Source organism: Malaclemys terrapin, chromosome 6, assembly GCF_027887155.1.
Source record: "Malaclemys terrapin pileata isolate rMalTer1 chromosome 6, rMalTer1.hap1, whole genome shotgun sequence".
Classification (NCBI taxonomy): domain Eukaryota; kingdom Metazoa; phylum Chordata; order Testudines; family Emydidae; genus Malaclemys; species Malaclemys terrapin.
In genome coordinates, this window is record NC_071510.1 from 105,267,573 (window position 1) to 105,277,421 (window position 9,849).

General features: G+C 41.6%; 1 protein-coding gene across 1 annotated transcript; it reads right to left on the reverse strand.

Moving 5' to 3' along the window:
- Window positions 1-240: 240 nt before the first annotated feature.
- Window positions 241-5,904, reverse strand: RIMOC1 (RAB7A interacting MON1-CCZ1 complex subunit 1). Its single transcript, XM_054032011.1, has 6 exons — window positions 5,800-5,904; window positions 5,098-5,204; window positions 4,403-4,549; window positions 3,577-3,708; window positions 2,407-2,518; window positions 241-651 (listed from the first exon to the last, which is right to left on the reverse strand). The coding sequence occupies exons 1-6, from the start codon at window positions 5,885-5,887 to the stop codon at window positions 365-367; spliced, it is 873 nt and encodes a 290-aa protein (XP_053887986.1). The 5' UTR covers window positions 5,888-5,904; the 3' UTR covers window positions 241-364.
- Between the last annotated feature and the right edge of the window lie 3,945 nt (window positions 5,905-9,849).

A 9,849-nucleotide genomic window follows, 5' to 3' on the forward strand; every position in this document is an offset into this window, starting at 1 on the left:
CATCTGTGTTATCCTCAGCACTTTATACAACCAGCAGTTTTATGACTACTGCACCATTCAATACCAAAAGTGAGCGTGTGTATGTACACATCCACCCTCTTCAAAATTTAATACTGAGAAGGCAGGCAGTTTGCCTGATTGGAGGCTCACTAGATTGTAAGTTGTTTTTAACCAAATAAATAGTAATTCTCGCCCTAGCTTTCAGAATTGTAGGGGTAAAATTTCCAAGAGCACTCGAAAAACAGTCACCCTACTGAGCTTTTAATAGTGTTTTATCTCAGTTTAATGTTGACCTTTCTACTTGTGTTCTTCATATACTGCAACTTTCTTGTAAAGAATAGATAACAGCAACTGGTTAATTAAGCTAGCTATGGAATGTCTTGAAGTAGTCCAAGATTAGTTTTGCATTTGCCGTATTCCAGTCTTGTCCTTTTAAGAGTCCCTCGCACACAGCTACATATTTCATTAACATATTTTCTCCTACTTCTCGGAAATCCAGCACTGCACTATGTAAGCTACAATACAGTTCAGTATTAGATTCAGAATCCATTTTATGGGTTCCAGGCTTTTCTTCTCCACAGTGCTTCAGTCCCCAGTAACACATTTCTCCAATATACATCATGGCCAGAACATGGGTATCACTAAATACACCTGCAAAAACAGTTTAGAATTCAAGACTCCAGCGGACATGACACCTATTTCCCCCCTCTTATTTTAACAAATTAATAATCATTAACTTAGTGCTTTTCAATAGATCTCAAGAATTTTACAAAAGGCAGTAAATATAATTATCCTCATTTTACAGAAGAATACAAGAGAGTACAGAGAAGTGAAGCAACTTGCACAAGGTCATCCAGTAGGCCAGTGGCAAAGCAGCAAAAAAGACTCCAAGTCTAAGTCCTAATTCATTACTTTGTCCACTCTGTCTTCCAGTAGAAGCGGGGTTTTAATACGGACTTTGCCATGTACAATTTTCTGACAAATATCAGTGTTTATTGCAATGGTTTATAAAAATACAGAATGTCACTACAGGGGCAAAGGATTTTTTTAAAATACTGTAGGTAAACACAACTTTTCTGCACTTCCTCAGCAGCACTGTATTTAAAAAGCAGCTCCCCAGTAGTATTAGTAGCTTTAGTATTTGGACAGTGCCATACTGAAGATACCCAAGGCGTTTTACAAAGAAAAAACATTACTAAAGTGAAGATAAAAAAAAAAAAAAGTCCTATTAATTCTTCTTACTTTATAAAAAGTGATGACTTATGACAAGGCTAGATTGAAAGCCCCGGTGATTGTCTTAATCCCAGCTCCAAAACACTTCCTATTTGAATTTGTTTAATTCATTTAACCAGCGGGTGCTTCAATTTTCATAATTTATATAAATGTACAGTGCCACCTCAAAAGAATTTGAGGAATAGTGACACCCCCCCCCCCTTTGGGTGGGGGGGGTGAAGCTAAACTCAGTTTTTTTAAAGTACTTTAAGATCCTCAGATGAAAAGCATTAATAGCAATAGTGATATATATAGCCATAGAACAGGTACAGCATAGGCAGTGACAGTAAAAATGTCCCAACTCTACCTAATGTGACTCAACCCAGTTCTGGAAGTACTATCTCTAAGGGCTTGTCTATACTTACGCGCTGGTTCGGCGGCAGGCAATCGAACTTCTGGGTTCAATTTATCGCGTCTTGTCTGGACGCGATAAATCGAACTCAGAAGTGCTCCCCGTCGACTCCGGTAATCCTGCTCGCCGCGAGGAGTACGCGGAGTCGACGGGGGAGCCTGCCTGCCGGGTCTGGACCGCGGTAAGTTCGAACTAAGGTACGTCGACTTCAGCTACGTTATTCATGTAGCTGAAGTTGCGTACCTTAGTTCGATTTGGGGGTTTAGTGTAGACCAAGCCTAACACTGTGAACACAGTTAATCTACCATGTCCATTTAATCCTAGGCATGACTGCAGAGACTGCCAGCAAGGTACCACTTAGTACCATGTATAGTGGGTTTTGTGCTGTTGACACTTGCCTACTGAGAACTGGACAGATCATACAACACCAAACTGTCTTCAGATGCTAATAACTTTTGGGCACTGATGATCTGGACCTGAATTTGAACCAATGACCTAGATGTCAAAGGCTTTGTATCCCATAACTAGATCATTCAGCTGTCCATTTTCCTGAGATGAATTTATAGTTCAGCTAATTGTCTTATTTTCTCTCTTCCCTTCCCCCCTTCCCCCATATCCACAATTCAGAACAGGAAAAGAGGACAATTTGTTGGGTCCACAAGTCTTGCCTGTTTCTATAATTTATTGTTCTTAAAAGGGGACAGAATTCGAATGTGAGTGAAGTTCAAATTAGGTGGTAGAGGATCTTACAAAGGAGAGGGAACAGGAGAAGAACAATTTACCTTCACTGAGCAGTCTAGCTGTGTCTGTATCCTGAAATGAGACATCATTTAGCTGAGTAGGGTATCTAAACCTTAGCATCTCCAGTAAGTAATGGATTCCATCATTAAGACACTGAATATAAATTACACAGAAAATAGAGAAGTGTTAGAACAGCAAACAACAAATTAGATCAACTACAATGTAATCAATTCTAGTCAGAATTATTTTAAATTAAAATATTTCCCAAGTACTTATGTGAAGGAAAAACAATAAGATGAATATAATTTTGAAGGCAAAAGTCATTTTTTAATTTACAGAGAGTCACAAATCCATGAAATTAACTTTTTTCATCTTCCTGTGTTCAGTTATGCAACATAAGCCATATTAGATTGCTATATTTATGATTTTAGTTAAGACTATTTTAAAATTGCTATTTTAAGGAGATTATGTTTAAATTTAATTTGAGCTGAATTTTTAATGTACTAATTGGTAACATAACAGAAGTATTTTCAAGTAACTTTTCAAATGGCTGCTGAACAGATAAAATAATTTAACTTTTAAAATAGACAGTGTTGAAGGGCAAATTTTCCAAAGGGCTTAAGTGATTTAGGAGCCTAAATCCTATTTTCAAGTGCGATATACGCATTTATGTCCTTAAGTCTCAAAAAAATCAATAGGATTTGGTATCCTAAGGGTCTGTCTACATGGGAAAGTTATACCATTATAAATTAAAGTTTAAATTTCAACAACAGTTATTACATTTAAGAGCACCTTTTTTATATTAAAAAAAAAAAGAAAGAAAGAAAAATCTTTGGAAGGGATTCAAGAAAACTGAAAAAGAATATCCACCAGGGGGTTTATATCAGTATAACTATATCTGTTTAACTATAGCAGCATAGCTAGTCAAATTTTTCCATGTAGACAAGTCCTAAGTCACTTAGGTACTTCTGAAAATTTTACTCCAAGTTTCCAACTGTGATCCAAACTGAGCCAGTCCAAATGACAGAAGAGAAAACTGTGGCTAGATTAAAAAATCTAATGTATTTCGTGGCTGTTGTGATTTTGTCAACAACTCCAATCTAACTCAAAGCAAACAGCTTGTCTGAGGATCACAGTTATCCCATGATCATCAGCTTGTTAGAATTACAAAAAATTTTAAAATGTCTGCTAGTGAAGAAAAGGGGCTTTACCTTTTTAAACAAGTCAGTGTTTTTTGTTAGCCAGCATCCTCTCTCTTTTACAGTGTGACAATACATGTAGAGTAGAGCTCCTCGTCTCCAGGACAGACATTCTAACAACTCTGTACCAAGAACACCAATTAGCTGAAATAAAATTCAAAAGCTGAACCAAAACTGTTGTTTTAGCCCTAGGAAATCAAAGAAATACATGAGAACTGTGATGGGCACAGAGTTTATTGTTTTTAGGTTAAGCAGCCAAAAGGTCTCTTGAAACTAACAGGAGTACTTGTGGCACCTTAGAGACTAACAAATTTATTAGAGCATAAGCTTTCGTGGACTACAGCCCACTTCTTCGGATGCATATAGAGTGGAATAAATATTGAGGAAATATATATACACACATACAGAGAGCATAAACAGGTGGGAGTTGTCTTACCAACTCTGAGAGGCCAATTAAGTAAGAGAAAAAAAACTTTTGAAGTGATAATCAAGATAGCCCAGTACAGACAGTTTGATAAGAAGTGTGAGAATACTTACAAGGGGATACAGACTAACACGGCTGCTAATCTGAAACCTGTCATCTTGAAACTAAGTGAGTTCTGGACCAGACTACAACTAGCAAGAACTACCACTGTGAGAGTCTAGTGAGCTGCTTCTAAAAATGGTCTGTGAACCATCATTCAAGAATCAGTGCTTATAGACAGATAAGATTCAGAACCTTTTAAAGAGACCTCAGAATATTTTGTGGTTTACCCATCAAAATTAAAAATAAGCGTCATTCTCTATTAAAACCCCCAACCATTTGAAATAAGGTCATTTGCCATAATTCAGTACTCACATCTTGATGCATGTTGCTTTCTTTAACTAGAACCTCTGGTTCTGAAAGAATACTGATAAGTTCTTTAACTCTCTGTAAGGAAGAATCTTCTGGAAAATCTTCATCTACAAGTTGGTTCTCCTCAAAATATGTGATGTCCAAGACTATCTATAAAAAGGGAAAACACATAAGGCATAAAAACATACTATAAACAAAACATTGAACAAATTCATTAAAAATTATATTTAGTAAAATATGAGCTTGTTAATATTATGATTTTAAAGTTAATTATTTTGTAATAACATTTAATTTAGAAAAACTCACTCTAGAGTTCACAAATCACAAAGTTAAAATTCTTACAATAATTTCAGTCTACATAATAGACACAGGACATGGTGTTGTCCTCCTCTAACACTGGTGCAACTCCCATTAATTCTGGCTTGTCTCGGATCCAGAGCATAAGGTGACCTGAATTTTCTGAAAATGCTTGCAACCACCACAAAATACACTACAAAAACAACAAGGAGTCCGGTGGCACCTTAAAGACTAACAGATTTATTTGGGCATAAGCTTTCACGGGTAAAAACCTCACTTCTTCGGATACACTACAGGTATCGAAGAACATTGAGGAATCTTTTCATGCTATGCCACTTTTTCTTTAATTTTAATTATAAATGTGACTGTTTCTTAACGCATGTCTCATTTAAAAAACATACCTGTGTATAAAGCTGCAAAAGATTTGAAGGATTTACAGTTTCTTTATCTTCTTTACAAAGATTTTTCAGCTTCTCCAGAGAAATGGCACCCTTCACTAAAAAAGCATCTGTAAGAGGGTGGGGGGAAAAGACCTTAGAAAGACAGAAAAATGTCTGGCAATAACCTACAATCAGCCTCGGTGTCTTTCAACAGCCTGACTTGCCTGATTTTATCATTACACGTTTGCATCCATCATAACAATATCTGCAATGACAGAAACACTGGCTCAGTAACAGGGAAAACCTACCCTCTAAATGTTTAGTTTTAATTCTCTCAAACAGCTGAGTAGTAAAATACTGAAACAAGCCAGAGGCGCGTTTCCTTGACAGCCTACTGCTTTTGGACCAAGTCTGAACCCCCTATTTTTTACGTTCACAGTCTGGTGCTTTACGAAAAGGCTACACACTAGAAGTCTAGTTCTATTTGAAAGCGGCTCTCTTTGGCCTAGAGGGGCCCCTGGCGCAGTGCCCGGCAGAGGCTCGGTGGGAACAAGTCCCCGTGAGGAACCCGGCACAGAGCTCTTGCTAGGCTGCCCCATGGCACGGAGCTGCCGTCTCCGCAGGGCTCGGCTGTACATGGGGCAGGAGGCCAGAGACCGAGCGACTTCACGCCAGCTGCCTCCAGCGGGCAGAGCCGGCGGCGCTGGGGTAACCCCCGCTCACCCTCTCCGCCCGCTCCTCTCAGCCGTTCCAGCCTCCGCCCCAGCCCCGCCAGCCGCTGGCACAGCGCAACCACCGCCGCCCCAGCCATAGCAGCAACCACTACAACCGCCGCCCGGATCACGTGACTCAACCTGCCTTCTCACCTGACCTCAACGCCGACCCGCCGCCAAAATCACGTGACGCGCGGGGGGGGGTCCCAGCGGGTGGACACGCATGCGCTGTTATGGGAGTGACGGGACCAGCCAACTAGGTGCGGGAAAGGAGGGAAACAGTCTCTGCGCATGCGCCATAGGGAGAGCGTATGTCATGTCGTCACTTTCAGTCTTCCTCCTTTGCGAGTCTCTTTGGTCGCTCTCTGGGCAGGATGCCTACGGGGTTAACCCCTTGTTCTCCATCCCCCCGCTACCCTTCTTATCCACGGCAGGACTGATCCGTCTCGTTCCTTAATCCCCCCCTTAGCAGCTGGGGTGGGGCCAGGTCGTTGCTAGGTGTATCCCACGTTCACTCCCAGAAGGGGCTGGCCCTAGGAGGTAGGGTTAAGGCTTGGGCCAGGGCTGGGGGTGGGTGTGAGTGGCAGAGTCGTACCCTGCTTGGTAGAATTGTCTCGTTTCTCTGGGGTCAAAGGCAAAATGTTTCATAGTAAAACAGAAGTTGTCACCATTAGGCTTCAGAGTTAACACGTGAGCCCAAAGGAGGCAGCTCGTGTCTCAGGGGTGGCACAGCATCTGGGTCACATTTGGAAAGTTTTTATTCACCAGAGGAGATAGAATGTAAACAAACAAAAATCCCTCAGAAAGGAACAGGGATGCTGAGAAGGTGGGTGAATATCTTCCACTGACTCTTACAATCCATACTTAAATACTGTTCTCCTTCCCACTATGCAGCTTCAAAGCCTTTGAGGAACATCTCCACTAGAATCAGTTAATTGTTTATAAATCAGGATGCAGTTCAGACCTGGTGTAAAATGGTTCTTGGCATTAAAATAATCGTAAGCAACATTGACTTAAATTGAAGGCAGAATGACTAAAAGTAAGAATTTTTCAGATTTTAAACTGAGCATTGCCCCAATTCCAACCGCTTCACTGCTGATTCCAAGGGATAACATTTTAATATTGGGGCCCACTTGATAAAACTGAAAATTAGATAAAAATAAATCTACATGTATACTTGTTTTGGATACATGCTGCTGCTTTTCCATGTCTTGGTTCTTATCCAGCCTAAAATACACCTGCAGGTGATGACCCTCAGAAGCTCTGCAGAGGTTGCCTCCAACAACAAGCTGCTAGCACACCATAGATTCAGAGTAACAGCCGTGTTAGTCTGTATCCGCAAAAAGAAGAACAGGAGTACTTGTGGCACCTTAGAGACTAACAAATTTATTAGAGCATAAGCTTTCGTGGACTACAGCCCACTTCTTCGGATGCATATAGAATGGAACATATATTGAGGAGATATATATACACACATACAGAGAGCATAAACAGGTGGGAGTTGTCTTACTAACTCTGAGAGGCCAATTAATTAAGAGGAAAAAAAAAAAAAAAAAAAAAAAACTTTTGAAGTGATAATCAAGCTAGCCGAGTACAGACAGTGTGATAAGAAGTGTGAGAATACTTACAAGGGGAGATAGTCAACGTTTGTAATGGCTCAGCCATTCCCAGTCCTTATTCAAACCGGAGTTAATTGTGTCTAGTTTGCATATCAATTCTAGCTCTGCAGTCTCTCTTTGGAGTCTGTTTTTGAAGTTTTTCTGTTGTAATATAGCCACCCGCAGGTCTGTCACTGAATGACCAGACAGGTTAAAGTGTTCTCCCACTGGTTTTTGAGTATTTTGATTCCTGATGTCAGATTTGTGTCCATTAATTCTTTTGCGTAGAGACTGTCCGGTTTGGCCAATGTACATGGCAGAGGGGCATTGCTGGAACATGATGGCATAGATCACATTGGTAGATGTGCAGGTGAACGAGCCCCTGATGGTATGGCTGATGTGATTAGGTCCTATGATGATGTCACTTGAATAGATATGTGGACAGAGTTGGCATCGGGGTTTGTTACAAGGATAGGTTCCTGGGTTAGTGGTTTTGTTCAGTGATGTGTGGTTGCTGGTGAGTATTTGCTTTAGGTTGGGGGGTTGTCTGTAAGCGAGGACAGGTCTGTCTCCCAAGATCTGTGAGAGTAAAGGATCATCTTTCAGGATAGGTTGTAGATCTCTGATGATGCGCTGGAGAGGTTTTAGTTGGGGGCTGAAGGTGACAGCTAGTGGTGTTCTGTTATTTTCTTTGTTGGGCCTGTCTTGTAGGAGGTGACTTCTGGGTACTCGTCTGGCTCTGTCAATCTGTTTTTTCACTTCAGCAGGTGGGTATTGTAGTTTTAAGAATGCTTGATAGAGATCTTGTAGGTGCTTGTCTCTATCCGAGGGATTGGAGCAAATGCGGTTATATCTTAGAGCTTGGCTGTAGACAATGGATCGTGTGGTGTGTCCTGGATGGAAGCTGGAGGCATGTAGGTAAGTGTAGCGGTCAGTAGGTTTCCGGTATAGGGTGGTATTGATGTGACCATCGCTTATTAGCACAGTAGTGTCCAGGAAATGGACCGCTTGTGTGGATTGATCTAGGCTGAGGTTGATGGTGGGATGGAAATTATTGAAATCATGGTGAAATTCCTCAAGGGCTTCTTTTCCATGGGTCCAGATGATGAAGATGTCATCAATGTAGCGCAAGTAGAGTAGGGGCGTTAGGGGACGAGAGCTAAGGAAGCGTTGTTCTAAGTCAGCCATAAAAATGTTGGCATATTGTGGGGCCATGCGGGTACCCATAGCAGTGCCGCTGACTTGAAGGTATATATTGTCCCCAAATGTGAAATAGTTGTGGGTGAGGACAAAATCACAAAGTTCAGCCACCAGGTTAGCTGTGACATTATCAGGGATACTGTTCCTGATAGCTTGTAGTCCATCTTTGTGTGGAATATTGGTGTAGAGGGCTTCTACGTCCATAGTGGCCAGGATGGTGTTTTCTGGAAGATCACCGATGGATTGTAGTTTCCTCAGGAAGTCAGTGGTGTCTCGAAGATAGCTGGGAGTGCTGGTAGCGTAGGGTCTTAGGACAGAGTCTACATAACCAGACAAGCCTGATGTTAGGGTGCCAATGCCTGAGATGATGGGGCGTCCAGGATATCCAGGTTTATGGATCTTGGGTAGCAAATAGAATACCCCTGGTCGGGGTTCTAGGCATGTGTCTGTACGGATTTGTTCCTGTGCTTTGTCAGGGAGTTTTTTTAGCAGATGGTGTAGTTTCTTTAGGTAATCTTCAGTGGGATCAGAGGATAATGGCCTGTAGAATGTGGTGTTAGAGAGCTGTCTAGCAGCCTCCTGGTCATATTCCAATTTATTCATGATGACGACAGCACCTCCTTTGTCAGCCTTTTTGATTATGATGTCAGGGTTGTTTCTGAGGCTGTAGATGGCGTTGTGTTCAGCATGGCTGAGGTTATGTGGCAAGTGATGTTGCTTTTCCACAATTTCAGCCTTTGCACGTCGACGGAAGCAATCTATGTAGAAATCCAGTCTGTTGTTTCGACCGTCCGGAGGAGTCCATGCAGAATCCTTTTTTTTGTAGTGCTGGTAGGGAGGATTCTGTGGGTTAGTATGCTGTTCAGAGGTATGTTGGAAATATTCTTTGAGTCGGAGACGTCGAAAGTAGGATTCTAGGTCACCGCAGAACTGTATCATATTCATGGGTCTGGAGGGACAAAAGGAGAGGCCCCGAGATAGGACAGACTCTTCTGCTGGGCTAAGAGTATAGCTGGAAAGATTAACAATATTGCTGGGTGGGTTAAGGGAGCTACTGTTGTGGCTGCTTGTGGCATGTAGCAGTTTAGATAGTTTAGTGTCCTTTTTCCTCATGCCTAGAACCCCGACCAGGGGTATTCTATTTGCTACCCAAGATCCATAAACCTGGATATCCTGGACGCCCCATCATCTCAGGCATTGGCACCCTAACATCAGGCTTGTCTGGTTATGTAGACTCTGTCCTAAGACCCTACGCTACCAGC